Source organism: Ambystoma mexicanum, chromosome 2p (assembly GCF_040938575.1).
Source record: "Ambystoma mexicanum isolate Mex_15411 chromosome 2p, UKY_AmexF1_1, whole genome shotgun sequence".
Taxonomy (NCBI): domain Eukaryota; kingdom Metazoa; phylum Chordata; class Amphibia; order Caudata; family Ambystomatidae; genus Ambystoma; species Ambystoma mexicanum.
Window position 1 is genome coordinate 1396803522 of NC_090923.1, and position 20149 is coordinate 1396823670.

Genomic DNA, 20149 nt, shown 5'->3' on the forward strand with positions numbered 1-20149 from the left:
TTTAAGGGTCCGCCAAAGCAGGACTTCGGCAGATTTCTCCCCAGCTCTGAGCTGGGGGGAAATCCACCGACAATTTGCGCTATTACCGCCGGCGGGAAATCCACCGGCGGTATTAGCGTGAAATTTCCCCATTGAGCCCAATGGGGAATGGGGCATTCCCAAATGGGCTCAGTGGGGAATGGGGATTGACATTACCGCCAAACTCGTGATCCGGTCCGTCCAAGTCGTGATGAGGCATCACTCCAAGCAGTTTAACAAAATGTAATCCCATATCTTCTGGTTGAGGAGTAAATGTGGACTCAGAGGTGCTGGAGTTCCTTGTGTAGACATTCACGATTTTCTTTCTTCATCCATGCACAAGCAAAATGTCTCTGTATGAAGCAGGATGTGGTGATAGACGTTATAGAAGTCCACTTGCAAGAAACTCCTTTGCCCAGTGAGATCTTCTGCCAAGCTGTCAATTGTGGGTTCAAAGTTACGCTCACAGCACACCTTGCTCTTAAGCCACACGTCCACACTTAATTTTCTGCCCACAGCAATTGGCAAAAACACAGAGGGTATGGCTATGAACCCTTTCAGGTACATTTGTTTCGTCCAGCTTTTTCAGCACTCGGTCGACCGTCCCCTCCATGAGAAATAGAGTGCGATGGTGCTTGAGAACCACTAGAGGCGCTATGTTGTAGATGTGCAACCGAGCTCCTTTGCTAACCAGGCAGCCTACCCTGTAAACCGGTCTCTAGAGTCCTCGGGAACGGTGTGATGCTCATCTTCATCCTCTCAATAGACAAAGGAGAAAAGTTCAAGTTCCTCTGAGTTGGCAGACCTGAATGGACTATGTGCCAGTGGTTATGATTTATTCAAAACCTTCCAGCCATCACCTTTCTGTTTTGCTAAAGTCACCCCGAGTGGGACGGGTATGCCCAGACGTGGGTCCCGAGTCTGCCGGGCCTAGAGACCCAAGCTACTCCTCACTGATGACGCCCAACAAGGCTGAAACATGTCTGGGGATGCTTGTGGTCTCGTGCAGAAGGGATGTGACCTAGCAGTTCGGGCTGGACTGCCCCTTTTGGGGTAGGACCAAGCCTGATTTGCATATGGTTTTTCCCCTTCTGTAATGGCTTGGCAGGCTGAAAAACGATGGTCTGGAGGGTTGCCCAGAGCTTTGCCAGTGGTTATGATTTATTCAAAACCTTCCAGCCATCACCTTTCTGTTTTGCTAAAGTCACCCCGAGTGGGACGGGTATGCCCAGACGTGGGTCCCGAGTCTGCCGGGCCTAGAGACCCAAGCTACTCCTCACTGATGACGCCCAACAAGGCTGAAACATGTCTGGGGATGCTTGTGGTCTCGTGCAGAAGGGATGTGACCTAGCAGTTCGGGCTGGACTGCCCCTTTTGGGGTAGGACCAAGCCTGATTTGCATATGGTTTTTCCCCTTCTGTAATGGCTTGGCAGGCTGAAAAACAATGGTCTGGAGGGTTGCCCAGAGCTTTGCCAGTGGTTATGATTTATTCAAAACCTTCCAGCCATCACCTTTCTGTTTTGCTAAAGTCACCCCGAGTGGGACGGGTATGCCCAGACGTGGGTCCCGAGTCTGCCGGGCCTAGAGACCCAAGCTACTCCTCACTGATGACGCCCAACAAGGCTGAAACATGTCTGGGGATGCTTGTGGTCTCGTGCAGAAGGGATGTGACCTAGCAGTTCGGGCTGGACTGCCCCTTTTGGGGTAGGACCAAGCCTGATTTGCATATGGTTTTTCCCCTTCTGTAATGGCTTGGCAGGCTGAAAAACGATGGTCTGGAGGGTTGCCCAGAGCTTTGCCAGTGGTTATGATTTATTCAAAACCTTCCAGCCATCACCTTTCTGTTTTGCTATGTGCCGACATGGCATGGAATGCGGCTTCCCTTCATAGCTCCTTCTGACCAATTTCTATGTCAAAACCTCATCTGAAATGGAAATGGGACTGCAATGATGCACAAGAACATTCTCACTTCCGGGTTTCTCAGTGTGGGTGCCATTTCCCCAGGCATACGAACTGTGCTCTCAGTGGTTCACTCTGCACCTTGGCTGTCAACGGTGACCGGATGCAGTATTTCTGCAATGTGAACTCCCTCTGCAAATGGCACATTGGGATAGTTGTGATGCCGGGGCTGCAGAATGATATCAGGAAGGCGGTTTCATTCTGTTGAAGGCGCTTCCAGGCAATCTAAGTGCTCATGCGCATGCTTGGAAGTACTGCCTCAACTCATTGCTGCCATTTCTCCGTATTTTGTTTCACTTCATTTTTATGGGGGGTGTAGGGGAAGGGGTTTCGGGGCATAGAAGAAGTGTATGGTGGCTTTCCCACCATAAAAATGCGGTGAGTTTACCACATTATGAGATGTACCTGATCGCCACCCAGGTGGTGGCACACATGCAAGCGCTTCCCCATGCTACATAGATGAAGCAGGGCATGAAGGTCCCAGGATCCCTTAGGGCAGAGCATTTGCATACTGTCCACAGTTTTGAACTACACTAATTCTGTCAGAGTTGCTAATGTTCTGTTCATTTAAGAATGTCATTCCACGGTGCTGCGACAGCATCCACGCATTCCCCTCACCAAACTCTGGCCTCTGTGAGCCAGGGTGCTGCCACAGCATCCACGTGTTCCCCTGGCAAAACACTGGTCTCTAGTATATGACTTGAGAGTCTTATCCTAGATTCTGACACTTAACCAGAATCTGACACTGAGTGGCAATTAAGGTTTCGATGTTTGAAACTTTCTCCTGAGCCTTACCTTTTACAATTGTTTCCTTTTCGGAGGGAAACGGGACTACAAGAAGCATAAGGGTCCACCAATTTATATCAATTAAGTGTATCCCACCACTAACACCATTTGTGAAGGCATCACTAATGAGACGCAGACAAAGAGATAGAAGTTTGACGTACAAACTTGTATTAACAAAAAAGGAGGGGTGGGAAAATGCCTAACTTGACCAAAGCTAAGGTGGGATTTCCCTTCCTAAATGAAACTAATGATAGTCTGTGTCAAGAGGTCCAAAGTAAATGTTTGTCTGTGTCCATAACCTATACTTATTCTCACATCTAACTGTATAAAATGTGAAGGGATGTCGGCATCACATGAGAAGTGTTCTAAATAATAGTTTGGAGCTTCTTCCAGCTCTTAAGTGGAAAAGGGTTTTCCCTTCCCCATGATTGAAATAGTTCACTTTACAACAAAGGGGTTCCCTCCCCCTGGCTTTCAAGTCTTCCAGTGTTTTAAAACACCACAATTTCCTTGGAATAGTTAATGTTCCAACATAACACATTTCCTTGGGATATTTAATGCTCCAACATAACACAGTTACTTGAGATATTTCCCAGCTCTTCGAGTTTGGTTACTTGTCACCAATTTATAAAGTTCAGCTCATCAATCTCAGTTAACATAGGTTTCCTCTATTTAATCAATCTCAGTTCACATATGCTTCCTTTATTCAATCACAGTGTAGCTTTTCCTTAGGTGGGTGCATTCGGTCTAGGTGCAGTTGTTGGACCACACGGTCCACCCATTACATGGCACACAAACGACACAGCTTATTTGTCTCTGTTCCATAGGTTTCTTACCACAGTTTCAGCTTCACAATAAGGATTGACTGAATATCCTTTGAACTGCCTTTGAAGCTTTATTATCACAGAGTTTGTTAAAATTCACTTTTCCAGTAGCTTTCACTTGCAAACCAACAGAGCCTTCCCATTACAATGTATTCGCTTGCATACTGGCTTTGCTACTATTTTAGTTCTCTTGCTTAATTATACTTGGCTCTTGGCAATGCTTGATTATTTAACTCTTAACAATGTTAGATTATTTGACTCTTAGTAATGCAGGCGTATTTGACTCTTGGCAATGCTTGCTTTCTGTCACTTTTTTCCTTATATTCAATTCCATATTCAAAACCAAATGTATCTGGCCTCAAAACCACCCATCCACCATGTCCAGGGCCCCCTTTTCACCCAGGCGGACTCACTGGATTTCTTACGGTCAGATTTCCCCTTTCGGCGGCTTTCCGGAGACTCGTCTCCATTCACGGGCTGCTTCTGCGGGTTCCCTCTGGCATTCAACGTCCTCTCCGGCTTCCCCGCTGCTTACTGTGGAGTTCTGGTCAGTCCTACACCAGTGACCATTCGGGAGCCTCTCCAATGCTCCCGGTACCTTTGCTCTGGGCTGCAATGCTTTCTCCTCTCCGCCTCTAGCTGCCAACGAGCCCCTCTCACTCGCTGCACCGGATCGTGCTCCATATACCTCGCAGCGTCTCTGGAAGGTGCCTTCTCACTGCCACAGCTTCTAACCTGGAACTCTCTTTTGCGTTCACTGTGCTTCACCCCATACCTCTCAGCTGAACCTGTTTTAAAGTTCCCGGCTCCGTAATAATGGGTCCAACAACTAGACTGCTTGTGTTTCTTCTTTCACTCTTTCTTCTGTTTCAATGGTGGCCTCCTCATCTCAGAACCTAAGTTGTGTGTGTTGGAAGAAGGTTTTCTAGGAAAATAGGGAAGGGATTGATAATACCTTACAAAGACCTTGGGAATATTAGGCTCATTGGAAAAGGGTAATGGGGGATACCGTGTCTCACCCAACGGTACCTCATCTCCACTGGCCAAGTCTCCTCCACCCAGGTGATTCTCCCTCACAAATCGACCCCAAGAGACAGGATCCGAAAGCGACTGCCTTTCCCTGGCCAGCTGGGAGGAGGATATGTTGGGGAAATAAGTCAAGATGCCCTCAGATTCCTCACAAACTTAAATGCAGAGTGTTTTGTAAAATTAAGCACAATTTAAAATAGAATTCATGGATTTTGTCGGCATGGGCACGTGCAGGCCATAGTATCGTCATGAAATACTGATGTATTGCCTGATGAGGTATTATGCACATTTGTGGCTGATGGGCACCTAGTCATAAATCAGATTGTTATGCAAGGGCAATTAGCACAGGGAATTAATTCCATTCACAGAAAATCATGCAAAGTATAAAAACCCATGTCGTCCCTTATGCTGAAATACACAGGTAGATCTATGCCTAATCTGATACGGCAATGGAGCTTTAACATTATACCTTTTATTGGAGAATATTACATCTTCAACTGAAAATTTGAAGATCTGAAGGCAAATGAATAGGACTAGATTAAAATCTGCGCACACACACGCACGCACACACGCACGCACGCACACACACGCACACACGCACGCACACACACACACATAGCTTGAAAGTTGCACATACATTGAAAGCTGCACACACATATTCAGAGACAATTGCCTACACATGTGAGAATCGTTTGCACCACATTTAATGTAGAGAGAGTATTTTGATCTGTAAATAGTGGGTGTTATAGGGGAAATGAAAGTATTTTCTCAACATATCTGAAATGTTATGTCCCATGTTGAAATGCTTTTGTGAATTTAAGGATGGCAAACAATGGAAGTCTTTAGAATGGCTGGTATTTTTGCATTGGAGCCAAGTCACGCAATGCACAACGCCTCCTAGTAACCATCCTGGAAGTTCACCTCCAGTTCAGAGCTACATCAGAAAGGCATTGGGGGTATAGAAATGAGCTCAAATGCAAGCCTTTTGCTACAGAAAATTTCGTTTGTCTTACATGGCAGTGCTGCTTTATAGATAGCAGGTGGGATGTTTTTTTCAAGCCTTTTAAACCCACCATGACCTTTTCTAGTGTTTGAGATTTACATAAAATTGATCATGCAAATGAATACTTCTGTGAGTTGCCATCAGTAATATTCATGTAGGCAGGTCAACGTTTGTTTTGCTGGCCAATGGTTTTTGAGCTTATAATATGGCGGTAATTTCCCTGGCAGAAAGCTGAAGACCACCTTTGTTCAGCTTGACCTCATAAAAAAAAAAAAATCACTGCCTGTTTTCTTGCCCACAATTGTGTGGTGGGACTGTAAATTGGGGACATGAACTGAGTCATGTCACCCTAAAATGAGTCTATAATTTAAATGTATAAAAACACAAATATTTCTACATATAACAGCGATTGAATACATTATTAATACGTTAGTAGCAAACATAGGGTGATCTTGACACTGTATTAATATCCTGAAACTAACCATAGCACCAAGCCCATAATCCTTTGCTAATATCCCAGAAATTAACATAATAAGCCAATATGTGTATTAATACCGTACATCAAAAAAGAAGGCAAAAAGGAAAGTCCTCTACATCTAGGACCAGGTGCTGATTATACAACAGGAAGCACAGCAGGAAGAAGCCAGGGGGATTAGGCCTAGCAACATATTCACGCCTGTATATTTATGGAGTAAAGGTACTCTGTTAAGACGTTACACACTATAGCATGTAATATTCTCCTTCCAAATCCAATACCTCAGTTCCCAACATAGCCGTCAATAGCCCTGTGTGAGAGCTAAAGATTGTGAGCAACTACTTTCTTCTTCATACCTTAGCACCACATAAAAGCATCATTCAATTGAACAGAGCCAGGCTGACTCACAAATTCCCATCATCCAAAGCGGACCCTCGCTGTTCCAAAGAGTGGAGTGCAGCAGTGTTCACCGCTACTACCCCTCTCCTGCCCCCAGGAGTAATGCGGGCCTCCCTCTCCATTAGTAAAGGCTACCCTTCCTTCTTCCCCTAAGTAAAGTGGGTCATCTCTCCGCCATAAATTTAAGCGGACACAGCTGACATCAGTAAAGTGAGCCCTGCTCTCTTCATTAGGAAAGCGGATCTCTAACTTTCCACCAATTCCCGTGCTTCTCTCTTTTAATAAGGTGGACCCTCACTTTTCTGAATCATTAAACGGGGTCTGGTCCTCTCCCTATCAGGGACACAAACCCTCTCCACTGCCATTCCTGCAGCAAAGGATACCTCCCACTGTTAAAAGGCTCCTTCAACCTTTGCCAGCCCTCACTTACTGCAGCTTGCGCAGTTTGTAGTTCTTGGCTTTTAGCAGGTAGAGCTTCTCTCCAACAATAAGGTGGACCCTCACTTTTCTGAGTCATTAAACGGGGCCCGAACCTTCCCAACCAGGGACACACACCCTCTCCACTACCATTCCTGCAGCAAAGGACATCTTCCACTGATAAAAGGCTCCCTTCACTTACTGCCGCTTGCGCAGTTTGTAGTTCTCGGCTTTCAGCAGGTAGAGCTTCTCTCTTTCAATAAGGTGGACCCTCACTTTTCTGAATCATTAAAAGGACATCTCCCACTGATAAAAAGGCTCCCTCCAACCCCCACCCTTTCTAGCCCTCACTTACTGGCGCTTGCGCAGTTTGTAGTTCTCGGTTTTCAGCAGGTAGAGCTTCTTGGCGAAGAAAACGGTCATCATGAAGAGAAGCAGCACCACCAGGGCCGCAGCCCCCACTGCCACACACATCACCTGGAAGTCAGTGATGATGGACTCACAGCGCAGGCCCTTGTGCCAGATGTAGTCCTGGGTGTTGCACCTGTTGGGGGGGAAAAGAGACCAACGTCAGTGATCAGAAGCCTTGATACAACTGGGTTTGCCCACCCATGACTTTTTGGAAGGTGCATAAGCAGTAGAATGACGTGAGCACAGTTTGCAAAGCCCTCTCTGGCTGAGCTCACTTGGCAGTGTGTCAGAATGTTCTCGTGGGTTTAAATGTTTAAACAGGATGCCTCGGGAGGATAGCTCAGGGGCCACGTGCTCGCCTTGGAAGCAAGACAACATGGAGCAATGCGGGTTCGCTCCCCGGGTCTGGGCAGAGAAACCTCTGGGTATTACATGCATTATAAATAACCAATTACAATTACGAAAAGAATAGTAGCAGTTTGGTGCTCTATAAAGAATTCATTGATTAACACACACGCACGCATCAAGGTATGTAGACATGCACAGTAGAGAAAACACACAAAAATAAAAGGATAGCCTAAATAATACAAATGCATTTATATATACATGGCAGAGTCAGGGATAGCAAACAATGATTCCACTACCAGAGGAAGTTTGGAGAATTCTGCAAGTTTAATATTGGACCTGGCACACAATGCACTGTCGCCTAAGGCGGGCAGACATTACAGTAAGTGGCTTGAGATATTTGTGAACGCAACCAGTCTATGTAAAATCGATATTACGGAGAAAGATGTTAAAAACTCTTTCTGGAATGGGCATTTTTACAGAACCTCAAGGGCAATATCACATTTCACTGCAGTGTCATATTTAGCAACCCATAGCAACTTGGTGAAATCTGCCGTCAAAGGGTTGGCTTTTGAAGGGGTGAAGGCTAATGCTAGGTGCCCTCTCTGTTTTGAATAATTAAGATTGGTAGATGATGACACCGCATTTGCATTAATGAGATAGCCTGGTTGAATTCAGCCTTCGTGCTGGCATTTTTCGGGGTGTTTGGGGTCAGCTAAATGCAGTGATCAAAGTGAGCGGGAACGGTCGGAGCGGTGTTCCACTACTTTCATTTTTTTCAGTTCACCATTCCTCTACTTTGTACGATCATATTCGTCATTCTATACAGAGGATTTGTCCAATCATGTCCCTGTGCAAGAGTAAAGTTGTAATAGGAGCCTTAGTTACCAGTCACTTATATTGCAATGCCCTGGCCGCAACACCTTATCACATGTTGCACTGTGCTTCCGCCTACCCTCTCCCCTGCCGAGATTACAGTTCCGCTACTTTTTTCAGTACACTTCTACCGCTGGCTAAATGATACTACAGAGCACATCAGCCGACAGGCGAACACAGGCTGATATAAGTATAGCTAACAATATCATGGCAATTATTGCTCAGAAGGTCAAAAGCGGACCAGGCGGGAAGGGCAGGTGGATCAATCGGTACTGCCTTGATGACCCTTTGCATGGCCCAATAGGTATTCCACAAGGTGTTTCTGCGTAAAAGGTCCCACAGAGGCAAGCCCCGACCGATACACAGAGATGGCAAGGCACTCAGTAGATTCCAAGTCCAGGCCATCCTGAAGAAAGCGGTCAGGCTAGCAGACATCCGAGTACGGCAAAGGCACATTGGCCTGACCGGGCTGGCCTGGAACAAAGGTAGTGATGCAGACTGGGGGCTGGAGGTCAGGAAGTTATAGGCAGCACATCAGGCAAGAAAACATCGAACTCCTATTCCTTTAAAGACAGACCTCTCCCAACCCCCTGCAAGTCTGCTTGGATAGACGACCACTCATTTCTGGCAAGAGCAGGCGAACACTCCTGTTCATGGACAATATGGTACTTTTGGTCTTACTAGAGCATGGCCTCATTAAATTGCTCTGATGTTTATCATTACTGCACTATAAAATGTTCTTTGACATAAATGGTTCTAAGACAAATAAGATCGTTGTGGAGAAGAAGCGTGCTTTTAAGCACAAGATGGTTGACTGGAAGTCTTGCAGTACTATGACTATTTAAGAGTGAGCTTTTCCTCTTCAGGCTTCTGGAAGCCCCAACAAGTGAAAAGTGAGCTAGTCCTGAAACAGGTCAGATGGCATTTTGCCTTAAGATTAGGGGTCATACAGTCTCCGACCCTGTGCAAGTCTGCCTCGCGTGTGCCCAACATGCTTTGAGTTCTGGGGCCAAGTCACGATTGACTCCTCACAAGTAGCTCAAAACGACCTTGAAAACAAGCTACTTGGAATTCCCCACGATTCCACTGCAATCCCGGCCCATAAAGAACTGTGCCTAAAAACGAAAAGGAAGGAGATTGCGCCTAGACCGGTCCTCATACGGACCAAAGTGTAGGCAGCTGAGGCCGACTCAGTCTATAAAAGCCCCCTTTGGTGGCTGGTGGGCTTGAAAGGTGCCGCATCTTTGCCTTAGTTTAAGCAGGTCAGAGGTTTGTGGTGATCTCTGGCTCCAACTTGGATCTGCCTACCACACCTAAAGCTTATGATATGGCATTTATAACACGCCTATACACAAGTGTTTCAAGGCGCGGTGTATAGGTGAATGAAGTGGTGATGGTATCTAAATGTGAGGCATCGCTACCCAACCCTAGATTAAGCCTTCATTTTGATTTGAGGAGTTCTGAGGGAAAGGAACCTTTTCTAAATGATATATGGTCCCCTGAGATGTGCACCTGCTACATTGAGTACCACCTTGGCATTCTCCCCCTAAAATGGACTTTGGGATGATGGGCAGGAAGTGACCCTCGCGAGCGCCATTGCTTGTGCGGCACATGTTCTTTGTTTGTGTACTATATATTGCAGCAGTACTATGGATGAGGCGCAGTCATCTCAGGCGTCTCTTGCTGGCGGCTCGAATAACTCATTGGAAAGAGGCCCTTCTTTGGGCCGATTCTACCACAAGCTCAGCGACAGCTTTTGCCATCGCTAGTCACGTTCGCACGGCTTGGAGGACACGCCCACATAGCAGGGTGAGCGGGATTATGAGGACTTGTTGATATACCTGATTTCCTCTTCCAGTATCTTTCCGCCTTCTCCATTTTAATGACTGTTCTATAAGCATGATAACATATGTTTTATGGTATAGGTTTAATGATGTGTAATTCGTGTTTGATGTTTTACTACGTTCTACGGACTTTAAGTCGATCAAATAAAGTAAAAAGAAAGACGAAAACTCTAGTTATAACTATGTTGTTTTTGTATTTAAAGGCAAATTGGTGAGGCTTGAACAGCTTGGACTAGGTGACAAATATGCAGAAAACGTTACCAAATCAAGATGCAGCTCACTCTGAAATATTTTGAAAAGGGTCCTGATCTTGAAACCGTTATGTGTGGTGTCCTTTTATAGGCTATGCTGGCTCTGAAATAACGCCGGGCGGGACCACAGCAAACTAGAACCAATAACTGCCATCTGTATCAACTTGAAGTCCCTTTTTTGTTCATGAAAGTCCTTCCAGTGGACATTAAATAAGTGGGGCAAAAATATGACAGCATATTTTTTCTATTAGATTGCAAGATCCAAAACCAAGAGCAAAAAAAGGTCTGGTGGGAAGAGTGAATAGGCAGCAGGTATGCAACCTCAAGGTCTAGAACTGTCAACCAGTCTAGGACATGCTGTGGAGTTTCCATGCGAGTTGGATAGTGTGCTGTAAATCGATCAAACCTATTGAGTTTCGACACTGGCTAGAACTCTCCTGATGGTTTTGACGCTAGATATAGGATGGAAAAATAGCTTTCTTTTTGGTCATGGCCTGTTACCCATGAGTAGTTGTTAGGCAATTAGGGAGCTTTTAGAAAATGTGACTTTTTTGTGCTGGACCCTCTCAACCACTCAATGCAGCGCGCACCTGCAATGTAATGTGTGTGGGGATAGGGCATACCCCTTCACGTCTATACAGTGCTGGGATATGTGGATACCCCCGAGTGAGTCTCTAAGATGAGCAGCTCGATGAGCTCTCAACTTGGTGTAATGCGTCTTCATCGATCCGCGAGCATTCCCGTAGGAGAGCTCCGAGTGTGATTTAAGATGCATTTTGTGTTGAGAGGCTAGACCAGAATAGATCATTGAGCGATAAGTTACTAGATTTTTAAGTGACGTTATCTAGATCCAGCATAATTGCCCTGAACAATGCTCTAAATCAGAAACAGGTAGACACACATATTAACAGTAGACTCTAGATTAGCTGTGATGCCCTGTTATATGAGACTGATAGGGATTTTTAGCCGTACTATTTCCTATTTTACTTTTCTAGAAATTGTTCAAGTTCATATTTTTGACCTTCTGGTTTTCCAGTCTGCGTGTTGCAGTTATATTTAATGTGATAACCATTCATGGGGACAGAGAGATCCTTGCTCCACTACTTAGATTAACAAACACATCATGCAGTTCTGTTGGTTAGCCAGCAGACCGCCGAGTCCATGTCCAGCTCACTTTATGTTTTGATAAGTTTGAGATAGTGTTTGTCCATACACTAGTCAGGTCCGACACATTTCGGAGGTTTTCTAGTCCTGTACACCAAGAGGTGTACAGGATAGTGATGAAAGAAATCATATACTGAGAACCACAGTGCCATTCACTCCAACACAATAGGCACCTGCTCCAGCATCTCCTGCCCTTCATGTGGCTAAACAGTGCCCAGCACCTTGCAACACATCAAGTGACACTTGGCAATATCCATTCATTCCAGGTGAACCCTCCCAACATTGGTATCCGGTACATACAAAAATGCCACAATTTCGCATAGGTGCTTCTCCCCATCCTGGCTTTCTAAGCAACTGCTCGGAGGCGAGTGGGCCTGCAACACCGCAGGCACCTGTATCACACACAAGGCGAGAGGCAGAGCTGGGAACACAGAAATAGGACACGCATTGACAAAGCTAATAGGTTTTGACTGTCATATGCCAAGTGCAACCTTAAATGGCCCAATAAATGTCATCCCGAAAACGTCACACCAGTACAAGTTATGGCAATCACTGGAGTACTTTAGAGAAAAAAAACAGGGTCACACTTCCAACAAAAAGTGAAGAAAACAGACTCTGTACTTTGAAGCCCAGGACAAATCACAATGCCAGAATCACACAAAAAGAGAGAAAATTACACATTGTTAATGGGGTTGTCTCGTCATAGACATGTTCCATCTACCGCTAGCCAAGCAATTGTTTCTGCTCCGCCAGGTGCGCCCGCACCTAGCATGGAGCTCCTGCTACACCATTTTCAAGGAAAAAGGAGAGGGTGGTAATTGGACCCGATACTGATGTACCTAATAGGATGATAGGGGGCGGGTCGGAGGCAGGCTCACTGGCTCACCAGCCCTTTCAAAACTAGGGGCCTGGTTCACAAAAAGGTTTTAACATGGTGAAGTCCCATTGAAAGCATGTCTGTAAATCAGGCCCTAGGAGGGGTCTGCAACCTTCGGCTCTCCAGAGGTTTTGGACTACAACTCCCATGATTCCTTACCACTGACCTTGCTGCCAGGGATTGGTGGGAGTTGTAGTCGAAAACATCTGAAGAGGCAAAGGTTGCAGACCCCTAGGTCTTTAAACGGATCTTTCTGACAAGGGGCTTACTTGGCTTGGAAGTTAATCAGGGGTCATTTCTGACATGTACCTATGCATACTCTAGCCACCAAACTGGCTCTCTTACATCCACCAGGCAGTACTCCCCCCATAGTGGCCAGCCCACCAACGGCGGCCACTATACATCCAACGTCCGAATCCTTTAGTCCAATATCATCAGAGCAATTTCTCAAACTTTTATCTGCCCGCAAACCATCTGGCTCCCCGCTGGACCCCTGCCCGGCCACAACCCTCAAAGAAATGTTCGCTTCCACCTGCGCAGGAGAACACGCAAGATCCATCATAAATGCCTCCCTTTCCTCTGGTATCTTTCCAGACGCATTCAAAACCGTTCATATCAAACCGCTAATTAAAAAACCTTCCCTTGACCCTCTATAGCTCAAAAACTACCGCCCCATCTCGAACACCAGATTCCTTGCCAAACTCATTCACCGAACTGCCTACTCCCAACTAAACGGCTTTGTCGAAGCCAACAATCTCCTAGACCCTGCACAATCTGGCTTCAGAGCCCGTCACGGAACTGAAACCACCCTAACCTCAATCTGGGATGACCTTAAAATGACGGCAGACTCTGTGGGATGCACTGCACTAATCCTTCTTGACCTATCTGCCGCTTTTGACACAATCAATTACTCAATCATCCTAGACCGTCTTCACTCCCTAGGAATTCACGGAACCGCTCTTAAATGGATAGCTTCATTCCTCAAAGATAGGTACCAAATAACAATACTCTCCACCTATACCTCCCAAGCCCGACCAGTCGAAATGGGAGTCCCACAAGGAGCATGCCTATCTGCCCTCCTGTTCAATCTCTACTTGATCACCCTCCCTCCAATAGTTCGTTCACACAACATCCTGTGTTAGAACTACGCCGACGACACTCAACTAATTCTAAAACTAATGAACTCAAATCCCAACTCCCGACCTGACCTGGCCTCCTGCCTCCTCGAAATAGAACTCTGGATGACCCAAAGCCACCTCTTGTTAAACCCCTCCAAAATGGAAATCATGGTATGTGGCAACTCCGAGCTTCTCCCGCAACCCCTACCCTGGCCATCCACCATGGGCAGCTCACCGAACCCCTGCAAGTCAGTGAAAAATCTTGGGTGCATCCTTGACTCTGACCTAAAACTCTCGCGCCAAGTCAACAACGTCTCAAAATCCTGCCACTACCACCTTAAAACCCTTAGGCGCATCTTTCCATATCTCTCCTTTCCTAACAGACTCTCCGCGGTCCAATCAATCGTTATGTCAAGACTGGACTATGCAAACCCCCTATATCTCGGAATCCACGCGTACCAACTGAATAAACTCCAAAGGGCACAAAACGCGGCAGCCAAATTGCTACTTGCGCTCGGCCCAATAGACCACATCTCCCTGGCCCTTAAGACGCTGCACTGGCTTCCAGTAGCTCAAAGGATGACTTTCAAAACCTTATGCATCTCCCATCGAGCACTGCATAAAACTGGACCTCAATATCTTCAAGACAAACTAAAACCCTATCACCCTCCTCCCACCCTAAAATCAAGCTCAGCCGGCCTCCTTGTCATTCCTAAAACAAACTCAGTCAGATTAGGCGGATCAGCATACTCACCCTTGGCCCCCACCCTGTGGAACTCAATCCCACCCCACATCCGCCAAACTGAGGATTTAACATCTTTCCGTAAACTGGTGAAAACCTGGCTCTTCCCCTAAAAGCCAACCGGTAACAAAACTAACCCAAACAGACAATCAGCCTCACAACGACACCAACCCAACAAACTACCTGAGATAAGAAATTGACAGCTAATGACCCCGAATATAAACTAGAAAGACAAACTGAATTAAAAGAGTAATGTAGTTCAAAACAGTAAAGCGGTTAATAAGAATAAATCATAGGGAAACTGTAATGAGATGTAAACTGCTGAAATGTACATAATGCATGAAGAGGGAAAGAGACGAATGGCGTCAATGAAATAGTTAGAATTGATGAAGCATGTTGAACAGATGAATGCACTGAGTGAAAGAATACATGAGTGGAAAAACTGATGACTATATAGACGCGCGTCAAGTGGATGAGTGTATAGAGCGGATGAGTGCATAGAGCGGATGAGTGTATAGAGCGGACGAGGTTACAGAGCAGGATTAGATTCAGATTATGAGTGCTTAGAGCGGATGAGTGTGCGGAGCGAATGGGTGCGGGGAATAGATAACCTGAATGCATGGAAAACAAGAATGCATTGAGTGGATGAGTACGAGGAGTGGATGAGTACAAGGAGCGGATGAGTACGGGGAGCGGATGAGTACGGGGAGCGGATGAGTGCCGGGAGCGGATGGGTGCCGGGAGCAGATGGGTGCCGGGGACGGATGGAAGCTGGGAGAGAGTACATACAACGGAATGGAGTGCATAGAACTGCGCAACGTACATAGTACAGTCTGGAATGCAAGGAACATCTGAAAAAGCATGTAACCCACCATATCAACCCCACGCTTACTCTCTTCTTTACACCACCACTCAACTATAACACAGAGATACTATGACACCATTCGGTATAACTGTTCTCATACTAACATCTTCCGCTCACTCCCCATCATTCTAAGTAAACACTGCTGGTTACACACCGCCAAGCCAGGCGTTCTCCTCAAGCCTAACGCAGCCACAGTCGGTCTGGATAAATCCTGCCAAAACGAACACATACCTCTGATCTCAACCACCACACCTACCGCTAAGAAGCAGCTTTTTCACGAATACCACACCAGCTGCACACATACCCGGTGCGCACACGCGCCATTGACTCTCCCTACTCTCTCTACTGACCTGAACTTTGGTTCCCAAGGGCGTTCAACCTACCAGCACCTTCAGACCATACCAATGGTATATAAGGCGCTATATAAATGCAAAATAACATAATATAACATAACATGTGGCTGACTCTGCCCCAGCCTTCCGGCCTCTCTGTGGGCACCCTAACAACGGACTCATTGTGCCTGGACGTTCAGACGCTTCAGGATGTCACATAATCTCTGAAATCTCCCCAGAGCCCTAGAGGCCCGTCTGTGTCTCCTCCACGGCAGCTTTGATCAGCATTATTCCCGCCTCGAGTTCCCGGAGGAAAAGTGACATGTACGTGATAAACAAAGCGGACAGCTCGGCTGATTTAATTTGGGAGAGCAATGCCATGTCAGATTACACTTCTCGTCAGAATGCGACCCGAATCAGGCCGAGAAGGAGTGGGAAAATCAAGGCGGCCTAAAATGGCGGCGCCGGAAGCCCCGGGGTAATGACGGACGGTGTTTGGGAAGTGGGCCCAATCGAAACAGACAGGCCCAACATCTGAGCAAATGCAAGGTGACAGCGGGATAGCACGGCCAGTCAACTGGCATGGCACAGCTCCACTCACATCACAAGACAACAGAGGAGATGGCAAGACGGCTTACAAGCGGGCATGGGCGAATATGACTTTCTTGACAAATAAATGGAGTCCTTTTTGCGGACAAATTTCGAATTACCCCATTCTGCCTAGAATATTAACACAAACATATTGACTTAAGCGAATAGACTTGTTACAATTTAAGGGATTTATTTTTTTACACAACTTTTTTTCACAAACATATCTATTTGTTATAAAAGAAGGAATCTTCAACAAATAAAAAAAACTTTATGACAAAAACAAACTGATGTTCAACCAAAGTAGTTTTTTGCTAAAAGGAAAAAAAACGTTTGCCCGGCCGGGTAACTGGGACACATTCTCAGGGCGAGGAATTGGAGCGGGAATCGGAGTCATTATCGGAATGGCAGAACGAAGAATGAGACACCCAAATGTGGCTGAGACAATCAATTGTCAGTGTGAGGTTACGGCGCTAAATTGTTTGATCCATATCTCTATACAGGAACGGTAACACCGTCCAGAGAGGAATCCTCCACTACCCTAATCTTGAAACCTGATGAAAACCCTACTTACTGCAAATCTTATAGGCCAATTACAATTATGAACAATGACGCAAAGATCTAGTCCGAAATATTGGCCAATCGATTAATGAAGGGGATGCTGAATCTGGTTCATGAAGATCAAACCAGATCCATAGTAGCTAGGAGCATCTATGATAACATCAGAGGAAATCTTGGTTTAATTGAAAGAGGAAAAAAGCAGGGACTGGAAATGGAGGTGATTTCCCCAGACACCCACAAGGCCTTTTTGACATTGATGTTTAGAACTTTATGGGGGAACTCCAAGATGCCTTTAATGTTGGCCCTGTGTTTTCAGGCCTCATCCCTGCAAATTATCATACCTCATCCACTAAAATGAATGTGAATGGAGAGCTCACCCAAAAGTTACCAATCTCTGGAGGGGCGAGACAGGGGTGCCCTCTATCACCATTACTTTTTTGCATTATCCACGGAACTGCTTGCAAGGGAAATTGGAGGAAATTAAGCTATTAAGAGAATAGATTTGGATGGGGACAATAATAAAGGTGCTATGCCGAGGCCATTATGATTACCATTACTGCTATCTCTACCACATTGACTACTCTAGTGGGGGAGTTCCAAATCCTTGATGGGTTCTCAGGGTTTCCAATCAATTGTCACACATTAACGGGGCTAAATATCTCAGTCGGCCCGCTGTCAGGCCCTGGCTTGCTGAAATGTGCCCTATCGAATGGAACAAAAAAAGCAATCAGATACCCCGGGGCCCAGGACCCATCCTCTCTGGAAATGCTTAATCAGCCTAACTGCCCACCACTGCTTAAAGGGTTAATCGAAAATATAGACAGATGGAATAATCAGGAAATGTCATGGCTGGGCCGGGTTACCGCTATTAAGATTACCCTTACTATAAACTTACTTCCATTGCTTCCCTGTGTCACTTGCACTCTGTGCGGCGAGTGATTCTGGAGTCAAGAATTTTTGGGAGGTCTCTGCAGAGACCTTAAAAATAAATAAATAAATAATGACATGATTAACCTTGTTCTTAAATTTCTTTACCATTGCGTAGCCCTCCCAGTTAAGATATCTGATACGAGTTTACAAAATATCTTTTTCATTATACGGAAAGACATATAAATTAGAATTCCTAAAAAAGTACTATTAAGAGACATGACAAATAGCGGTCTGAGAGTCCCAGACATTTACAGATATAGCTTAGCACTGCAAATCTCGCATATCTGCACTTGGGGGCAAGATACTACCCTAGCCAAATGGAGCAATTCAAGCAGGCGATGTCTCCCACCCGTCTTTCCCAGCTTCTTTTTACAAACATGAGGAATTATCCTAGAGATGGTCCCCTGTCGGCATTAACTAGGACATACTATTACTGGAATAAAGCTGTGGGAAGATGGGGCTCTCAACTGGGTTGGGTCCACTTCCGCCAATACTGGGCAAGCCTGACATTGGGCCTTGTATGACAAAAAGGAGTTTAGACATTGGGAGTCTAAAGGGTTGAACAGTTTAAATCAATTGTATGAGAATGGAACCCAGAGCCAAATTCCAAGTAAGCGAAAATGAAAGTGCGACAATCATGCAAAAAAGGCAAGGCTGCAAGAATACTAGGCCGTTTTCTTCTGAAGCTTTTGAAGCTCTGGCTCATGTGCAAGTTTTAAAGGCTTCAGAGAAATGGCTGTGGCCTCGCCTTTTCATTCCTAATGGTGGCACTGGCCTCTGCAGTGGTGAACAGCGCATCTTTTAGTTAAAGGGATGTTTGGCAGGGGTCGGTGCCATCACTAAATATGAAAAGGGGAGTTGCCGGGCCCTGCCGGACATATCTTTAGCCAAGTGATGCTGTGGTCATCGCCCCCCCCCAACCTCTAGAGAGAGGGTGCTGATCCCTGCAAAAGGCTGCCTGTCAGTGGTTGCCTGAATTTACGATCTCACTTAAGGCACTGAACTCAGGTATCCTACAGGTGCACTACTGTCAGAGATATCCTCTTTACCGTCTGCTACGGGTGGTATTTTCCCCCAAGCAGACTCCTTCTAACCATCAGGCTTGATGGCAGGATTGTGGCGCGGACATACCCAAATACACTTATGGTGGGCATGCTCTAACACGCAATACATCTGGAAGAAGGGGCTTTCACAAATCAAGTCGATTAGTGGGATCCAACTAGTAATGGATCCTATGCTTGTTCTGCTGGGAGACACAGGTGGGGGCGTCTATCCGGTATTAGGTCAAATGATCGTTTTTTTTTCTGACAGGAAAAACATCGATTTAGGAGGACCACTCTGTGACCGCAATGAGCAGTCTTTCTAAATCGAACTGTCACGCCCCTTCCGCACACGAGTGCACGCAGGGGCGGACAGTGCCGGGTAAGTGCCTGTGTGTCCCTATGTGCGTGTATCTGTGTGCGAAAACGTGGGTGGGTGGGGCCATGGGGGGACGTTGAGGATCTAAGGGGGGCTTGGTGGGTGAAATCCCCCGAATAAAAAAAAAATAACTCAGTGATGTCGTGTTCCCGCTTTGTGAGGGCTGCACTAAATCGACCCAAATAAATCGGCCTTTTTTATTTCCGATCTTCAGAAAGCAGAAAAATGACATCGAACCGTCTATCCTATATCAGGTTGACCTGCAACCCTCTACACACATCTGCCTGTAGCGGGAAGAATCACTATTGCACACAACTGGAAGAACCCCGGGGCAGCAATCGTACAGATGTGGTGGGGGAAAATGTGGGATATTTTGCATTCATAAAAATGACCGCCTTCTCTTTGGGGTGTTTTGCCAAATATGTCAGTGTGTGGATGCCTTTCACGGAATGTTGTAATGGCCTGCCCTTGTTGAGACACTTGCCACTGCTATAAGGCACGCAGAAGTGTGATGAGGAGCAGGAGAAGCTGATGGGCCCTCTGAGATGATAAGGCGTGAAGTAGAAACACCTGTTTGAACTGATGAATATCATCCAATTGCAGTGGGCCTATTCTAGGTAGAATGACTATCTTGAGCCATTGCTGTACTCCAGTAAACAGACTGGGTTTTCATTGCAGCGACTGTTAACCAAAAGTCTTTAAAAAAGAAAGAAAAAGCGTGTCGCCTAATTCTGTCAAAAATCACTCAAGCAAAATCAGGAGTTACTGGTAAAACAATCAATGTAGACGCAAATGGGATTCTTTTTTCGAATTAGCCAAAATAAGATTTATTTTCATAATTCGTATCTACATTGCGCGCGTCTGCGTTAATTCTGCTTCTCTAAACTCTGTGGAACGGAACATCTCAAGTAGTAG

At 45.9% G+C, this 20149-nt stretch overlaps 1 protein-coding gene across 8 annotated transcripts in view; it reads right to left on the reverse strand.

Annotated features, from left to right (window-relative positions):
* The window catches only part of CSPG5 (chondroitin sulfate proteoglycan 5), a 267551-nt gene that overhangs the window by 65874 nt on the left and 181528 nt on the right, over nt 1-20149 (reverse strand). For all 8 annotated transcript variants that reach the window (XM_069645834.1, XM_069645840.1, XM_069645833.1 and 5 more), the window contains exon 3: nt 7267-7455. In XM_069645834.1, coding sequence (XP_069501935.1) covers nt 7267-7455 — 189 coding nt within the window. The remainder of the gene's footprint in view (nt 1-7266; nt 7456-20149) is intronic.